The 19,836-nt window shown below is 39.4% G+C and overlaps 1 protein-coding gene across 11 annotated transcripts in view; it reads right to left on the bottom strand.

Annotated features, from left to right (window-relative positions):
• LOC132770524 (multiple epidermal growth factor-like domains protein 6) overlaps positions 1-19,836 on the bottom strand; it is a 267,021-nt gene that overhangs the window by 89,436 nt on the left and 157,749 nt on the right. For all 11 annotated transcript variants that reach the window (XR_010909523.1, XM_067466032.1, XM_067466033.1 and 8 more), the window contains 2 exons: positions 3,029-3,151; positions 1,902-2,024 (listed from right to left, as the gene is read on the bottom strand). Coding sequence is in view for 10 of the 11 variants with exons in the window: in XM_067466032.1 (XP_067322133.1) it covers positions 1,902-2,024; positions 3,029-3,151 (246 nt within the window). In the remaining variant the exon portion in view is untranslated. The remainder of the gene's footprint in view (positions 1-1,901; positions 2,025-3,028; positions 3,152-19,836) is intronic.

Below are 19,836 nucleotides of genomic sequence, written 5' to 3'. Positions count from 1 at the left end.
TATATATGACTTTTCTTATCTTCAAGAAGCAATGGTGGAAGAGGTTAAAGGAGGCATGTTTTTGCCTTCCTCGCAGCTCAGAAATAACTCTTTTAATGTATGGATTAGGAAATCACACAGCTGAGGCTGATTGACTCTTTCCTGTCTGCAAAAACATTCTCTACATGATGAATTCCTCCCTGATAGGCAAGATATTTCTATTTCATTCTGATAAATAAAAAAAAAACAACCTCCGAGTACACACTAAATATCTGTAGCGTATATTCTCAATCATTTCTTCTTTCTGCTAACGGGATACAGAAGGAAGTTGTGAAGAGAGACAGATGTTAATTTTATATCCTTCAAAGGGCAGCATTCCTAAATTTTACTGCAGTTTATTATACATGTCTGACCTGAAGGCTATTCTTCAGTCTATTGTATTGTAGCTGGACTCCCATGAATAAGGAAAAACCATAATTTTGTTTCAAAAAAGCTATTTTTTCAGTTGAAAGAACATCTTTCTAGGAATCTCTTGATCCTTCAAGGCAATTCTATGGTCAACTTTCATAAAAGGTTCACCAGAGTTACTATGAAAGACCTAGAGAACCTTAGAGGGCATATTAATCAAATCTGCAGAAAAATTAAACCCACAAATGTGGAGGGCTGACCGCACAAAGGAAAAAAAAAACAAAGGTCACCCATAGCACCCCACACCTCCATTCTGAAATACACTGATTCCAGATAGACATGCTGAAAGATTGGGTTTTGCTCAATATTGCTCTTGTTTGCACTGTTTCCAGCTAGCCATGTGTGTTCTGGTTTGTTTGATGTGATCAACCTGTCTTAGATGCTTCTAGGAAGCCCACAGGCACTCTTCCACTGTTTCCATATCAATGAACATCCTCTGGCAATAACTTATTCCCATTGCCCTTTTCCACTCAACAGCTGAGTATTTAGCCCAGGGATGTGAATTGTGGAGCTCTCCAGATGTTGTCAAATTGTAACATCTGGCATCCCTAACTATTGCAGTCAATTGTGAGGTGTTTCAGATCAACAACATCTGGAGGAGATTCCTTCCCCACTTTTGCCCTTTTCATACACCCTGCAATTACACAGAGGAATTGTATTAATGGGTTCTAAAAATGCTCTAAAACAATATATTGCTTCTTTACTTGATGAAGTTAACTTTGCCCTTCTGATGTTTCTCATCTTCCAGCAAGGATAGCTGCTTGACCACTGCTTATCAAGTGCTGTCATGCTGAGAATCGTCTTCTGTAGAAGCAGCACGACTCAGGAAAAAAACAGCAAGCCATCAATTTGTAGCTTTGGACTTCCAATGTCCTCATTATTTTTATTGTTGGAAACAGAACTTTAGTGGGCTGATCCACAGGCTTGATCACACTATGGTCAGAAGTGAGTTAGGGGAGCTGAGGGCTTGCATATATGAGCTGGGTTCTTTTCTTTTTAATGGTTGTGCCTGAGTTGTAAAATTAGGAGGGAGATGGATAGAAAAATGCAGCCTTAAAAATCAGTAGTCTGAGCATGTACTTTGGGTAACTCTAGGAACAGTTAGACACATATTATCATTCACTGTATCTTGAGGGTAAATCAGCAGCCCTGTGTGCTTTTTGAAATGCAGGAGGCATGTAGTTCAGTATTCTGAATTCATGCTCATGGACATGGAAAGCTATAGCCTGGTACAAGTGTTTCTGAGAAACCCAAACTCTTTATCCTTGTATGCTTTGCAAGACAGCTCTGATCACAATGGCTGTTTTTTTTAAAATCAAGTCTAAGGAAGGGACCTGAAATCAAGAGGAAGAAAACATTCTCCCTTAGGTAAAATATGGCAGGGACTCCATCCTGCCAACACTCATTGAGAAGGTAGTCCTATCTTTACAGTTATAGCAAAAATGAATACTTACGGTAGCACTGCCTTCCATCATGCCCTAGCTCAAATCCAGGATTGCAAATGCAGGCAAAGGAACCCAGAGTGTTCATACAGAGATGACTACACCTGGAAGTCCCTTCTACACATTCATCAACATCTGTAGAGCAAAAGAGGAAGCATGAACATCCGAAACACTGAAGAATCCTCCCTTCATTGTTTAGCCTTTGGAGAATCCTTTCCAAATGGACAAATCTGCCACAGAATCCATGCGAATGACAGCTGGAGACTCTGATGCCACCAGAACAGTGAAATTGCATTGGTTTAAAAAGAGCTATCCAAGGTACTAAACCATTTTCCCTTAAATAGGACTTTGGGAAATTCCTTTTAAAAAGTCAGACTAAAACACAAAGAGAATTTAATGCCACTCAACCATCTGGTTGCTTCAGGATCTCCAACTACCAAGTTTGCAAAATCTGTTTTTTTTTGTTTTTTTTTAGATCTGTGTGTTTGTTTTGTTCTGTTAGAATTGTAACACAATGGTATGGTTGCTGATGACACGATAAATAAATATCACTAACCTACTCATATAGCTAACAACAGCAACACTAGATCAACATGTCCGAGCCTCATTGTTGCCTAATTTGAATGTAAAATGCCCTGCTAGAATGCCTTCCCTACAACTGTGCTTTGTCTGCTGGAACATCAATAGTGGTGTGTAAGCTGTATCTCAGGGAAACTTATGTGCCATTAATTGCCTTCTCATTGAAATGTTGCAATAAAGCTCCCAAATAATGCCAAGGTACTCCAAAACACAGCTGGGATCAGAGCTTGGAAAGTTACTTGGGGGACAATAAAATCCAGAATACAATTGGATCTAGAGCATGAAAAAAAACACTTTTAGGTCTATAAACCCACACAAAACTGGGGCAAACGAAGAGGTGGAAATGAAGCAGACAAAAATACAGGGGAAGTTGAAGCGTTGTCATTATGAACCAAGACCAACAAGCAAGCTCCTGTGGCATTCCTCCTTCTCAACAGCTTCCTATTCAATCAGGGTTGCATTATTGCATACACTGTATTTAATTTCATTGTATAAGCTGATTATGAGATGCAGATTTGTTTTTTTTGTTTCCATTCCAAACACTCTGTGACACTTTTTACCTGTGCAAGACTTTCCATCTGCAGAAAGATGATATCCAGAATAGCATTGGCACTTTGCAAATCCATTCTCATTTTGGCAGATGTGTAAACACCCTCCATTGCCATTGGCACAGGGGTCAATCTCTGAAAACAAGGATAAAAATGGCATTTGTTAAGGGATTCAAAAATGTGAGCTAAGATATGAAGAACAGCAGGATACTTTAACTAACCTCATATACATGACACACCGCTGCCAAAAACACTTGAAGGCTGAAAACAATTACACATTGATTTTTACCAAGATATGCAACAGTGTGAAATTTATGTCTAAAGAAATTATTTCCAATGTTTTGTCAAAAATTATGATATCTCTGTCATAGAGAAACATACACCAATTTTAAATTTGCTATGAATGATTGTATTGTATGTAATGATCAAAGGAAATAACTGTTATTATTTTATTCAATTACATCTTGTTTTTCTCCCAATAATGGAACTCAAAGGAGACAACAACATATTTAAAATGTGGAGAATGGAGATGGAAGACATTCAAAGGGAAATAAGTTATATAGTAAAGGCAAAATATAATGTACTAAGGGAAGTAAGGAGAAAAATGTTACAAAAATGGTATAGAATCCCTGCACAACTTTCATGTTGTTTTTTTAACCAGGGGTAAATGACAGATGTTGGCATGTGTTTAATCATATGATATGGAAATGTAATCGAGTACAGGCATACTGGAGAATGGTTGACGAATTAATAGAATATTAAATCTTCAAATAATAATAGTCAATAGAAATTTACTACATGCGAGGATACCAGGATTGTATAAGGTGCAAAAGGAAAAAGTGGTTGACAAATTAATAGCGTGTGTGCAAATGGTTTTAGTGAGGGGTTGGAAAGATAAAACAAAGTGGACTCTGAAAAATTGGTATAATTATATAGTAAATATGTTACATGTGGAAATAATTAATTATAAATTAAACAATATAGACAAAATAGAAAATGTTATAATAATTAAGAGTATGGGGGATCCAGTTAGGAATTGAGATTAAGATTGATATTTCAAATGTAATTTCTGTAGTTTTTTGTATGTTTCTAGTATGTAAATTTTATGTCCAGGGGGAGGGTTGGTGATGGGAGCGGGGTAAAACATCTTTAAAATAAAAATAAATAAAAAATAATTTACACATGACAAGGTAAAAAACAAAAAAACAAAACCCAACATATTTAAAGCAATGCAAATTAAAAACAAGAAAAAGGACAAACTAAAAGTATAAACATGAGACTTGCTTTTAATTTTAATTATAAGAAATAATAGATAAGACAGTATCTATGTTTAAGAAACATACAAGACAAAAGACAAAGAAATGAATTGCATATTGTTTCTATTCCCAGCACCCAGTAAAATTGACTTTCTGTTTTTATCTGGATGCATTATTTTAACCTATCCACAACACTCCTCCTGTCTAAAAAAAACCCCTACATCTATTATGTTTACTATGTTTTCTTATAACAAAGAAATAATTTTCTTCTGTATATATCAAAATATACTGTGACAATTACTCATTTCTTCTTTGCATAAACATAAGCGTTCAAAACAATTAAGTTATTAGATAAGCATTAAAATATTACAATGCACCGAAAGACTACATAGGCATCCTTTAAAATGGGATTTTGAAACAGGGAAGAAAAACTGCCCTAACCAAGCTTTGTGTTTTCTTACAGCAGTGCTGACTTGCTTTCCTAAATATTCAGCAGAGATCTGACACAGATACTTCCATATGCCTCTCTTCTTGCCAACATTTTCCATGCCATCAGTTCAAATTGATGACACTTGCCTCCATCATTCCCTTTGTGACTTGACAAATCTCAGGGTTGGAGCTGATCTGGCAAACCATGACATCTTTAATGGGCAGATATGTTGCTGCAAGGGATTAGAGCAGAAACTTGACTGGAGCAAAAACCACAGTGCTTGAAAACAAACTTCCAAAAGTGGGAAGATAGCCTATTCCAGAGATGATACTACTGCTGTGGGCTGCCTGTGACCCCTGGATACCCTGACGCACCCCGCCCCCCACACCCAATGCCCTGAAACCAGGCAGAATTGCCCCAAATGGATTATAACAGAGCAATCTCCCATGTCACCCCAACAAGCCTCTACAATGCTATACTACATCCAAATGCCTTCATTTTCTTCCATAGCCTTCTCATAATGGTGGAAACAATGGACTTATTGGGAGGGAAGGAGGGAGGGAAAGAGAGGGAGGCAATTTTGAAAATGATGACAAATAATCTTATTTTCATCTGCAATCATTTTTATCAGTATCAGTTTTTAATTTGTAAGAAGTTTTGAATCTGGGGGCCACCATGCAATTATTATGCCTGCGAAAACTCCTGCAAATCTCTTGGGAAGGCAGGGAGACAAATATCAGCGTGCTGGAAGAAGCAAAGACCACCAGTATTGAAGCAATGCTCCTACGCCATCAACTCCACTGGATTGGCCACATTGGCCAAATGCCCAATCACCATCTCCCAAAGCAGTTACTATACTCCCAACTCAAGAACAAAAAATGGAATGTTGGTGGACAGGAAAAAAAGATTTAAAGATGGACTTAAAGCTAACCTTAAAAACTGTGGCATAGACACCAAGAACAGGGAAGCCCTGGCTCTCGAGCATCTAGCTAGAGGTCAGCTGCTACTAGAAGTGCTATGGAATTTGAAGAGGCACAAAGGGAGGGTGAAAGGGAGAAACATACCAAGAGGAAGGCGTGTAAAGCCAACCCTGATTGGGACCACCTTCTGCCTGGAAACCGATGTCCTCATTGTGGAAGAACATGCGGGTCAAGAATAGAGCTCTACAGTCACCTACATATCTACCAGCAAGACACTACACTTGGAAGGCCATCATACTGGGATGATGAGTAAGTAAGCTTTTTTTGTATTGTCGAAGGCTTTCATGGCTGGAATCACTAGGTTCTTGTGGGTTTTTTCGCGCTATAGAGCCATGTTCTAGAGGCATGCCTCTAGAACATGGCTCTATAGCCCAAAAAAACCCCACAAGAACCTAAGCTTTTTTTAAAAAATTAAAGCTGTTTAACAGTATATTTTAGTTGATCAGTTCTAGTGCTTGTGCTTTTGGATAAGATCCATTAAATATATCCTATAAACTCTTTAAGATGCATATATTAAATATCAAACAAATTGCACTTCCATTAAAATCATTTCATGTATTAAATATATATATATACAGATTTCCATTGGGAAATATGCCATGTTCTTTTCCATCTCTTTCTTAATTCTTAACTTTGCACTTTCTGCTTTTCCCGATGCATCATGCTGGCTTGACCTTTTCACAAGGTTTTCTGCTGTGCTGAAAGATTTCCCCCCCTAAGAGCTAATTTAGATCCCATTGGTATGTATATATAATGTTAGGCTTATGTTCTTCAAATGTCGCTTTGCACTTAAGTTGAACCCAATCTACCACGTTGTCACCCATGTAGGGGTATATCTTTTCAAAGCTTTTCTGGATATACCGGGTACTTTATAGCACCGCTACAATCATCTGCCTCATTCTTTTTTTTCCCAGGTTCCATTTCATTTATTAGAAGTATTGACTGCAAAATAGATCCTTGGTGACAACACCACATTGTGCAAACTGCTTGTTTATTCCTATCCTAGCATCTTTCTATCAATTATTAGTTCTTCGGAGTTCATGTCCTTCCATCCCATAACTGCTAAATGCTCTCAGGAGCCTTTTCAGATGATACCTTCAATCATACTGTGTTTTTTCAAAATAAGCAGCAAGTCAACATGGAAAATCTACACTGCAAGTTCTTCCCACACTAGAAAACTCCTGAGACCTGAATAATACATATACAGTATATAAAGGAGTTGTGGGGTAGTAGTAGGATTCTAAAGTACTAAAAGCAAGACTGCTGCAAACTCTTTGATATGGTACAATGTCAAAGACGCTTTGAAAATCTAGAAATATAGCATTGACCAGGCCAGCCTACCTACATGCTTGGGATGTGCATCTTTATGCCTTCCCACTGAGAGAATGATTTAATCCATTTTCTCCCCACCGCAGGGATGCCTTTGAAAACTGTATAGTTTTCAAATATGTTTTCTCAGGTAGGAGAAAATCCTTTTCTACTTTTTCCTGTTTCTCTCAACAGGGCCATGTGGTAAATGAGATGGTGAGGTGAGGATCATTCTTGACTTTGTTCTGGTAGACAACACATAATGATGATATCCCCTGGTGGACTCTTAGAAGGTCCCAAAAATATCTTCATTATCCCTGGTGCCTCCAACCTTCTTATGTTAGAGAGACTCTGATGAAAAAAACGGGCAGAGAAAAGGATGGGGACAGGGATAGCTCTGAGTTTATTTGATGTTTATGGAGGAAGGTGGGGGGAACTGGTTTTAGGACAACTATCTGTACCAGGTTTTGTTAATTTAGGATCCTCTTTCATTCCGACCTCACAGAATCTTGATTATTATTTCAGTACCTTGCTACAAGCTGTATTCCAGACACAGGAAATGAGATGCTAAAATAACCATTCCCAGAAGCTACCAGCATGATGGGACAAAAAATAGGAATATTGCTTTTTTGCTTTCTTTTTTTAAAGACAATTCTCAGAATCCATGAGTTACCACAGACAGTGGCCATGAGAGCGGAGGCATTCTGGAAATTTTAATTGAAAAATATCTTTTCGAAGCTCTGAATAATGAAGCCCACAACACTTAAAGGACAAGAGGCTGCCTACCCTTTGATTCCTTCAAATTCTCTATAGTTCAGTGACTGATTCTGTTATTTACAAGTAAGACCATAGCTCTATGTAGCCCACTACTGTGTTCTCACAGCAACCATCCAAACACCTACAGTGGGGAACGTATGGCCCACAGGGTCCCAACTTCTCACTTCTGAAAACTTTCCAATCCCCCGACTCTAACATCTCATTTTAATCTTTGCTATTTTGGTAAAATTGGCATTGGGTCCTATCCTTTCTTCTCTGTCCCATTATAACCTGAAACCAATCCAAAAACAAAATGAGAAAATATGCCACATCACTTCCAATAGCTGTGCAGCCTCCCCCTGCCCCCAGACAGTGTGGCTTATGGGAAACTCCAAACTGAACATGAATGTAATGGCACATTCTCCTCAAAGTTCCTCAGCAACTGGCACTCAGTCTCTGGTATACATTGTTATCATGGCATCATAGTAACCAATGACAAATATAAACTCTATTAATCTAGTTCCAATTTAAGGTGGTCTATTTGTTAGAAGCAAGCACTACCATTTTGGGGCAGCAAAGCTAACAATTGAACTATGTGCTATGTGGAGGCGAACCTTCTTTCGTTGGTTAGATGTATTTATTTACCATAATACTTCAGTTGATGAGCTTGGCTTCTAGTGTTACAAGACAGGAAGAAAAATGTCCTTATAAACTACCCACATTATGTGTTATTTTCTACACTCCTATCATGTACCATTTTGCTTTTTAAAATAAGGTAAAATAAAGCATCAAGTGTAGTAGCTTTTCCTCTATGCTGCTATAAACCTCACTTGTTTTTCAGACTTCATCCAGCTCTGGAACATCTTGTTTCACATGTGGTATCCAGAATTTTACAAGTCCTGCAGTTTTTTCCCTTATTTGCACACTTGCAAAAGGAGGATAGTGGACAGTACACTATAATACAGTATAATCCCTGTCCATGGGAATACATTCCAAGATTCCCTGTTGATACCCGTGACTGTGGATAACAATTAACCTTATCTTTTGATTATACTTGGACCAGAAACATATAATAAAATTACACTGGAGGATCTAGAAAGGTCCACAAATACTTCTGGAGGGATGGGAGAAATATTTTTGAGAACATGGGTGTGTGAAACCATGGATATTGAATTTGTGGATCAAAATCTGAAATATGATGTTCCTCTCTCTCTCTCTCTCTCTCTTTAAACAAAAACCTCCCACTGTGTTGTTAAGACTTGGCTCTGCCTTTTCCTCTCCTCTGCCTCAGTTCCCCTTGTTCATAGAACTTCCCAATAGCATTAGTTCATAGAACTTCCTTTGCATTAGTTTTTGGTCGGAGCATAACACCCCCCCGAGGGCAGGCTTGGTTGGTCTATTCCATTTCCCTGAATAGAGCTCTCTTGCGGGACTCCTCCTTTTTCTACAGACACTAGAGGCTTGGAGCATTGTCTGGTAATTCTAAGCCTAGCAATCCAAAAACAGGCATCCTTAGCCTGTATTCAGCAGCATTTTTATACCACCAATCCAAAGGACAACAGGAGCTTATGACCAGCTTATGCTTCACAAGAAAGATGACTGAGCTGGTCTGAGTCTCTCTACGGAGGTAGAGAAGATTGGGATATAAAAGTTTTAAATAAATAATAAATAAATTATAACCATCACTTTGCACCAGAGACAGAAGACTCCATAGAAATGACTGCAGCCAGCAAAGGCTCCTTTTGTAATATATTAAGTTAACGTATTATAGTCCTGGGTGGAGTTAACCCTTTAATCATCTTGTTTGCAGTAGACTCATTTTGGTTATCTTTTCACCTTACCTAAAGTGCCTCTGTGTGATAAAGGTTCTTAATCTTAACAGAAAGTATACAGATAGTCCTCGAGTAAAGCTAGGCACTACAGTTTCCCCAAAGGCTCAGGTGTGCCATCAAGTGTTAATAAATTAATTGAATTTTCCACTTAAAAGCTGTCAACTAAAGGACCCATTGGGAAAGGCCTGCTCATAAGCTTAGAAAACTCAGCTAGTGGAGCACCAGTTTACTTCACTTTGCAAGGCTTTATCCTGAACAGAAAAGACCTGGTAGAGGGAACCATGGCCTGACTTACACCTGGTAACTTCATGTGAGAACCCAAATGTTTTGGATCTCTACTTTGATAAGCCATGGCCTGCATGCCAAATTGGGTCATAGGAGTTATAGTACAAAACATTTGCCTGTCTCCAGGTCATTTCTTTGACTATTCTAATTTTATCCATGGTTGTATTCATTGTATTCCTTTGGACGTTCCCTTGCAATGAGGCAATCTTTTCCTGAGCATTTGTAAGTTTCCTGCAGGCAATGCATAGTCTCCAAACAAAACTGGAGAACAGAAACACGAAGCTGGAACTGTAACATTTTATAAATATCTTATGGAACACTTGGTGCAGAACCTAGACCATATGGCACTGAACATATGATGAGATCACAATGGGAATTTTAGCTGGGTCAGGCTGCAAAATTTGGCTAATAAACTTTCCACAGGATCAATGGAAAGCAGAACAAAGTGCAGGTCATTGCCAATTAATGGAAGCTAATAATATTTGGCTGGAAGAAGCACAACCTATGGCCATATTGCCTTGCCAGTGTGCTTTAAGAAAAATTAGAAGAGATTAATGCAATTATCAGTTCTGATATTTTTCCTCCCCTGGTTGCCTTCCTGTTGCCCAATCTCCTACAACCTTTCTCTTTCTCCCATCCCGTTTGATTATCCTGCTGATTGTATTTTGAGTCTCCTTGTCATTTCTGGTGGGAGACAAGGGTCATATTCTCCAGTTTTAGTCAGCTCTGGGCAATAGAAAAGGTCTGCTTGCAAATCTCAAATTAGCTAGTATAGTAGCAACTTGCTGCAATTTGCAAGGTTTAATTGATTTGTTGCTGCAACTTAAAAGAATTGTCATGGTCTGAGTACTTAAGTATTTAGTTAGCTTCCTCCTTCCTTCTCAGTTGTTGCAATCCCAAGGCTCTCAATGCGCTTTGTTCTGTATTCACTTTCTGACTAGAAGCAAACAGACTACTGATAGATTAAATGCTTAGTGCATAACCCTTAATGACATCCCTAGGGGACATTGCTAGGTCTCTGGTTTTGGCCCACAATAATCCTGAACTGACATCTCTAGTCACAAGAGATCAGATGTGATGTAGGAGGTACATGTTTCTCCTCTGAATCAGAGTTTGAAGGGAATGGAGAGCTGTTACCCAGGACTTCTATAGCAGCATGTCTGACATCTTACTTATCTGCTAAAACTAATAGGACACCCAGGGGAACCTTGAGATGGGAGATTAACCACTCTGTGAAAAGTAAACTAGGTAAGTCAGCAAAGGAAAGAGATGCTGATGTTAAGCATTCTTTTTCACCTTTTGTCATTCCTTTGTATTTGTTTGTGTTTTGGCTTGCTCCCAGGGACTCTAAATCTCTCTGTATGTACATGCTTTTTCATCCCCTAGGGCAGGGGTGAAGAGTATCCAATTTGCAGGCTGTATAAGTCCCACAAAATCATTTGGTCTGGTTATATGGAGTCTGTGGCTGTCTCTCTCCCTCCCTTTCTCCTCCTCACTCACTGTATCTTTCTCTAAGTGATGAAAGCCATGATCAGCCCTGCAGAGTGGTTGGTCTGCCTGTCTCCTCCTCCTCCCATTGCCTACCACTTGAATCCTCTGGAGATGTGGCCACTGGGAGGTGACTCAACCCAACTGTATGCCTCCTCTCTACCTCATTATCACCTGTACCCTCCACCAGACTTCTTCCTATTATGATCCAACATACCACTCTTTCCCAGTTCTCCAAAACATAACCTTTGATCCATCTTCCATCTCCCTATCCCATCTGCCTTCTAGTATTCATCAGTTTAAGTACTGTTTGGTGTCTGTTGCTTGTTTCCATTGCTTTGCAGTCAAAAGGGACAAACATTTTCACTGGCTTATTATAGTATACAGGGAGGTTGAAAAAAACCCTTTATATATTTAATTAAATGAAAGCATTATAAATAAGCATGAGTTGAGCATTGCTTATCCAAATATCCAAAAATTGAAATTGTACACATGTGTGGCTGAGATAGTGACACATTTGTTTTCTGATAGTTCAGTGTACACTCTGAACTCTGAGGATTACCTGGGAAGGAATCCCACTGGAGAATTGCAGTGCACCCAAATAACTGGGAGTCACTCTGAACTGTTCTCTGACCTACAAGAAGCACTGCCTGAATATCAAGCAAAAAATGGTCACTAGAAACAATATCATATGAAAGCTGACTGGCACAACCTGGGGATCACAACCAGACACAGTGAAGACATCTGCCCTTGTGCTATGCTACTTTGCTGCTGAGTATGCATGCCCAGTGTGGAACACATCTCACCACGCTAAAACAGTGGATGTGACTCTTAATTAAACATGCCGCATTATCACGGGGTGTCTGCGCCCTACACCACTGGAGAAATTACACTGTTCAGCCGGTATTGCACCACCTGACATCTGCCGGGAAGTAGCAGCCAATAGTGAAAGGACCAAGGCAGTGACATCTCCAGCTCATCCCCTGTTTGGATATCAGCCAGCATGTCAACGACTTAAATCAAGAAATTGTTTTCTAAGATCTACAGAGACACTCGCTGGAACACCCCAGCAAGTGAGAGTCCAAAAGTGGCAGGCTCAAACCCAGAACCTCAATCAATGGCTGATACCAAAAGAGGGACTCCCCCCTGGGCACACAGAAAACTGGGCGACTTAGAAGGCGCTGAACAGAGATGCAGAGCCGATCTTAAGAAATGGGGCTACAAAGTGGAATCCACGACATGTGAATGTGGAGAAGACCAAACCTCTGACCACCTGCTGCAATGCAACCTGAGCCCTGCTACATGCACAATGGAGGACCTTCTTGCGGCATCACCAGAGGCACTTCAAGTGGCCAGCTACTGGTCAAAGGACATTTAATCAACTACTAAGCTTGCAAACTTTGTGTTTTATCTGTTTATTTGTTTGTTTTGTTAAAAATGTAATACAACTGTTTGGTTGTTCCTGACACGATAAATAAATAAAATAAGTGTACACTGACTTTGTTTTTTACCTTCAACATACATAATTTTGTGTTTAATCTCCAAGATATTTCATTATGTACATGCACATATTTTAAAGTCCAAAATATCTTGAAATCCCAAACAATTTTGGTTCTAGACATTTTTGGTAGAGGGGACTTAGCATGTATCAGTCACAAAAGAAATCCAATGAGGTAATTTCATGTCATGGTCTATGTGCCTTGCTTTCTGCTTCTCACATATTGACCATGCAAATAAATATTTCTATATAGTGTTTGACTTCATATGAAGTTTTCAAGCAACTTTTGTGTGCCATGGTTTCAGATCCCATCTGTCTTCAGTTGGTAATGTGAATGGCATTAGCACCGATAATGGTTCACAGCCTTCTATATAAAGGTTACTACTATATTAATTTTTGACCTATTTTTAGATACATTTGCTTACTTATACTTCATTTTCTTTGTAAACTGCTTTGAGCCCCAATCTTTGGGTGTGAGGATATTGGTGGGCAATTCACCAACAGTGTAATCCTATGTTGTTATGCAAACATGCCTTCCAATTGTTGCCAACCCTTAGGTTACTGCAATAGTAAATTCTGTGAATCCTAAATCATTATAATACTATGCTGTATTTTCCTTGTATGGCTGAGCAAAATATTCAGGAACTTTCAAAAACATTTGGGGTCTAAAGGCAAATAAAAATTGCAAAGATTCAGTGGGAATCTATGAAACCAATTTTCAGCAGATCAGTTTGTAAAAACAAATGGGATAATGAGACTGCGCTCCAAAATTTATCACAAAGGCTATTGGCAGGACAACATCCAACATCTGTGCAATTATAAATAAAACCTTACAGCCAAGTAGTATAGGAACACAGCATATACAAATTAATGTTCCTCCCAATGTTAGCTAATGCAAGGCAATTAATGGGTTTCCCAATTAAATGAAGTGAAATTCCATTTTAAAGAATAAGGTTTTCTTCCCAACATGTGTCTTTCGACCCAAGGTGACTTCATTATTCTCCCTCGTACCCTTTTCAACCTGCAGACTAGACCCACTGGCTCTAAAGAAAGTCCCTGAGGGAGTGCACAGTCTCCAGATGCCAATACTGTCTGCAACACTATACAATCTCTTTTGTGAATGCATTTTGGTTTTCAACAGCTTCCTGACAAGTGAGAGCTTTGCTTCTTAACAGCTTGGATGTTTGAGCTTGCTGATTCCAAAGATATATCAATCAACACGTATCATCTATCAATAACAAAATTGATTTTTGAAAGCATAAAAGGGAAGAAAGAGGCCCGACAACATGCTGGTGTTGCTGCATTGGGCCCCTTATTAATGTTAAAATATTTATATGTCACCTTTCTTTCATAATGCACAAAAAGGTTTCAAAAAGTAAAACAACATACATCAAAATAACACATAATAATAAGGAAGGAATCCTGATACCATGTCTACACTTTATTACATTCCCTAATACACAATTTTGTATAATACATAGCCTGGTCTTTAATGTTTCTTTTGCTAGTTTCCATGCCCAGCTTTTTAGTTTCACTAGCAGACTTTTTGTTGTTGTTGTGTCTTCTCTCTAATACACATAATTTTGTACACTTTCCCTGGAAGATACTTTTGGTAAGCATTTCCTGTCTGGAGAGATAAGGATATTCAATGTGAGTTGCTGTAAGTTGAAGCCAAATTAACAACAAATAATAACAACAAAATGTATTACAGTTTGCAAGTTGGTCCACAAACTTCAAATTAGTTGGACTGGTCTTAAATGTGAGTTGAACATTTTCTTCCTTATCTCTAACATTGAACAACTATGCATTTTATTGCTAAGCAGGAAATGTACATGTCTGGTTTAGTATTGTTGATTTTGTGTAGTACTTGAATGGAAAAAAAATGATTGCTAGTATCTTCAATGTAAAAAAATCACTTCACAACAGTTTCCATAAGTTAACCAATTGGATTTTCATAGCTGGGCAGGGTTTTGAATCCTAGTCTCCAAAGTAAAAAGAGTACCACCCTATGTATTGTCGAAGGCTTTCATGGCCAGAATCACTGTGTTGCTATGAGTTTTCCAGGCTGTATGTCCATATTCCAGAAGCATTCTCTCCTGCTGTTTCACCCACATCTATAGCAGGCATCCTCAGAAGTTGTGAGATCTGTTGGAAACTAAGCAAGTGGGGTTTATATATCTGTGGATTGTCCAGGATAGGAGAAAAAAATCTTGCTGTTTGAGACAGGAGTGACTGCTGCAATTGGCTTCCTTGATTAGCTTTTAATGGTCTTGCAGCTTCAAGGTCTGATTGCTTATTTATTTATTTATTTATTTTGTACATTTCTACCCCACCCTTCTCCCCACAAAGGGACTCAGGGCAGCCTCACATAAGCATCAAATGATGCTAGTGACATCTACACCATAAAATTCCAATTAAACAGTAAAACCATTTAAAAAACTTTATACAAAATCATCAATACATTCATTTAAGAATACATTAATGTGCCAGTAAAGCCATAAACCAAGCCGGGAGAATCCAATGTCATAAAAATTCCAAAATTCCTTCCATATTGCCACTATCCTCTAGACGAATGCCTGGCCCCAGAGCCAGGTCTTCAATTGTCTTCTGAAGGACAGGAGGGAGATGGCCAACCTGATGTCCTTAAGGAGAGAGTTCCACAGATGGGGGGGGGGGGCACTGCCGAGAAGGCACTGTCTCTCGTCCCCACCAACCATGTTTGCAAGAGTGGTGGGATCAAGAGCAGGGCCTCTCTTGACAATCTTAAGTTACGTGATGGTTCATAGCAAGAGATACGTTTGGACAGGTAATCTGGGCCAGAACCATTTAGGGCTTTAAAGGTTAAAACCAGCACTTTGAATTGTGCTCGGAAGCTGGCGCAACAAAGTAGTACACTCCCTGTACGCCATTCCAGTTAACAACCTGGCTGCCGACCGTTGGACTAATTGAAGCTTCCGAGAAGTTTTCAAAGGCAACCCCATGTAGAGAGCATTGCAGTAGTCTATTCGGGATGTAACCAGAGCATGGCTAGGGTCTGGGGGAATCCTTTGATGGGAGGTGATTAGCTGGCCCTGATTGTTTCTTGTCTGGAATTACCCTGTTTTGGAAGTTGTTCTTTTTTTACTCTTTTAGAATTTTTAAATATTGCTGCCAGATTTTATTCATTTTTATGGTTTCCTCCTTTTTTGTTGACATTGTCCACATGCTTGTGGATTTCAATGGATTCTCTGTGAAGCCTGACATAGTGGTTGTTAGAGTGGTCCAGCATTTCTCAAATAATATGCTGTGTCCAGGTTGGTTCATCAAGTGGCCTGCTATGACTGACTTCTCTGGCTGCAGCACCCTACAGTTCCTTTCATGTTCCTTGATTCGTGTTTGGGCAATGCTGCGTTTGGTGATCCCTATGTAGACTTGTCCACAGCTGCGTGGTATACGGTAGACTCCTGCAGAGGTGAGAGGATCCCGCTTGTCCTTTGCTGAACAGAGCATTTGTTGGATTTTCTTGGTAGGTATGTAGATAGTTTGTATGTTGTGTTTCCTCATCAGCTTCCCTATGCGGTCACTGGTTCCCTTGATGTATGGCAAGAACACTTTTCCTCTGGGTGGATCTTTGTCTTGACTCTCGTGGCTTCTTCTTGCAGCTCTTCTGATGTCTGTGGTGGAGTCTCCTTTGGCCTGTAGAGCCCAGTTTAGGTGGTTCAGTTCGTCTTGGAGGAGGTGGGGTTCACAGATTCTATTTGAACAGCCTACCAGGGTTTTAATTATGCTTCTTTTTTACTTTGGTTATGGTTGGAGTTTTTATATAGGTATCTATACGTGTAGGTGGGTTTTCTGTAAACTGTGTGGCCCAATTGTTGATTGGATTTGGGGATGACTAGGACATCTAGAAATGGTAGTTTTCCTTCATTTTAATTTCATTATCTCCCTAGCTGTTATGTACACACTTATCAAACCATAAAGCAAACATGTTTTTCTTTAAAACCTCTCCCACCTCCTCATTGTTACTTGTCATCAAGCCAATACAATGGTAGCTTTAAGAAGGACAAAACAAGTCATTTGGTCTGTTTCCCAAGTGCTTCCAGTTTCAGCAGAAAGACAAAGAAATTCAAAAGAATTGATTCAACAGATGCCATCCATATGAAACTGTACTGGTTTTCACATTTTAAACAGCAAAAACAAAATCAATGGGGAATGGAACAAGACTCTCTCGTGTGTCAACAGGCAGATTTACATAACATTTTAATCCTTTATACAGAACTTGGCAACAGTAATTGGAGCTCTATGCCCTATTGCTCTGCTATCTCAATAAAAGCATCTATTTACTGTCATTTTCCCCAGTGTGACAAAAAGACAGATCTCTATAAATGTAGGAATGTTATTTTTAAAATACCGGGTTCTGATAATTTGCAATCCCCTTCTTTTAAAAATCATTTATATTCTGCCTTTTCAAAATGTTCAGGGTTTTAAGAAAGAATAAATATGTATATGTCGGGGATTACAATATGAGACACGAGTACAAAAAACATTAAAACAAGAATTACCAAATGTTAACAGCTTCCCTGGAATATTAATGAACAGGAGAGCCAGAGCCAGGTATCCCCTTCATATAGATGACAATGATACATTTCAAATTAATGAATAATCTCTTCTAGCCAGTAGGCTAAAATATTTATGGACAGATCAAAATGATGCAAAGCCACAAAAGCAAGGAATTCACAGCTAGTATAAAAGTCTTGACTTGTGGTGCCCAGACATGGCATTCTTGGAGGTAAAAGGTAAAGGTAGTCCCCTGACATTAAGTCCAGTCATGTCTGACTCTGGGGTGTGGTGCTCATCTCCATTTCTAAGCCGAAGAGCCAGCGTTGTCTGTAGACACCTCCAAGGTCATGTGGCCGGCATGACTGCATGGAGCGCCGTTACCTTCCCACCGAAGCGGTACCTATTGATCTACTCACATTTGCATGTTTTCGAACTGCTAGGTTGACAGAAGCTAGGGCTGACAGTGGAAGCTCACGCCGCTCCCCGGAATCGAACCTGTGACCTTTCGATCAACAAGCTCAGCAGCTCAGTGCTTTAACCCACTGCACCACCGGGGGCAAAACAGAATAGAGGACTAATACTACTTTGCTTGATCTGGACACCATAGTCCTATTGATACAGGCTAGAATTGCATTGGCTTTTTCAGCTGCTGACTTGTGTTTAGCTTGTGGTCTACAAACATTCCTAAATCTTTTTCATAAATAAAGCTGTTCAGTCTAGTGACACCCAATCTTTTGATTGGTTAGTGGGGTATCAAATAGTCTCAAAAGGACCTCATCCATTTGCCAGGATATCACATTAGCACAGGGACAAATGCAAGATACTCCACTTAGGCAGAAAAAAATGAAATGTAAATATACTGAATGGGGGACGCCTGGCTCAACAGCAGTACATGGGGAAAAAAATCTTGGGAGTCCTCATGGACAATAAGTTAAGCATAAGTCAACAATGTCATGTGGCGACAAAAAAAGCCAATGGGATTTTGGCTGGAATAAATAGGAGTCTAGTGTCTAGATCCAGGAAAGTCATACTACCCCTCAATTCTGCCTTGGTCAGACCACACCTGGAATACTGTGTCCAATTCTGGGCACCACAGTTGAAGGGAGATGTTGACAAACTGGAATGTGTCCAGAGGAGGGTGACTAAAATGATCAAGGGTCTGGAGAACAAGGCCTATGAGGATCAGCTTAAAGAGCTGGGCATGTTAAGCCTGCAAAAGAGAAGGCTGAGGTGAGACATGATGAGGGCCATCTATAAATATGTGAGAGGAACTCATAGGGAGGACGGAGCAAGCTTGCTTTCTGCTGCCCTGGAAACTAGAATGTAGAACAATGGCTTCAATCTACAGGAAAGGAGATTCCACCTGAACATGAGGAAGAACTTCCTAACTATGAGAGCTGTTCAACAGTGGAACTCTCTGTCCCAGAGTGTGGTGGAGGCTCCTTCTTCGGAGGCTTTTAAACAGAAGCTGCATGGCCATCTGTCAGGGGTGCGTTGAATGCAATTTTCCTGTTTCTTGGCAGGGGGTTGAACTAGATGGCCCACGAGGTCTCTTTCAGCTCTATGATGCTATTATTCTAAGGAGTGATGGTTTATAGAAAGAATTGTTTCTTGCTTCTTCTTCTTCATACTAGAACCTGGGGTCATCTGCTAAAGCACATCAAGGGAAGTGCTTCTTCACATACCATATAGTTAAACTGTGGATTTTGGTACAATAACATGTAGTGGTGTGTCCAACTTAGCTGTCTTAAAGGTATATCAGACATATTCAGAGCACATACAGACTACCACAGGCAGAATGTCTTCATATACCTACTGCTACGGGGCACAAACCAAAGATTCCGTTACATATATCCCCTGCTGGTAGACTTCCTATAGGGATCTTGTTGGCCACACAGTCAACAGACTGCTAGCACAGCTAAACTTTTGATTTCAGCCAGCATGGCTCTTCTTATGTTGCTATGCTTTGTCCCATAATTAAATCCACAATGGAAATAGGTACAGAGAGCACACATTATTGAGAAAAAAACCTAGTGCTTTCCATTTGCATCTCTGAGCTTAGAGGGTTGGGACTATTTCGTTATCTTATACATAAAGATAAAATAATAGGAAAAGGATGGAAGAGAAAGAATCTAATATTGCCTTTAAGCCTGATTTATATTCCAGCATGAACTTTCATATACTGATAACCATACATGCCAGTGCTAAAATATAATGCCCTTAGGATGTATCTACACTCTAGAATTAATGCACTTTAACTGCCATAACACAATGATACAGAATCATAGTAGTTGTAGTTGACAAGGTTTTAAGACTTTCTCTGCCAAAGACTGCTGGTGTCTTACCAAACTATGAACAATTCTCATGATTCTATATCATTGAGCCACAGCAGTTAAATGGTTTCAACTGCTGTGTATAGTGTATATTTTGGTGTATATTTTGGGCTCT

Source organism: Anolis sagrei, chromosome 3, assembly GCF_037176765.1.
Source record: "Anolis sagrei isolate rAnoSag1 chromosome 3, rAnoSag1.mat, whole genome shotgun sequence".
NCBI classification, from domain to species: Eukaryota; Metazoa; Chordata; class Lepidosauria; order Squamata; family Dactyloidae; genus Anolis; species Anolis sagrei.
This window is presented reverse-complemented; position numbering and strand designations above follow the sequence as displayed.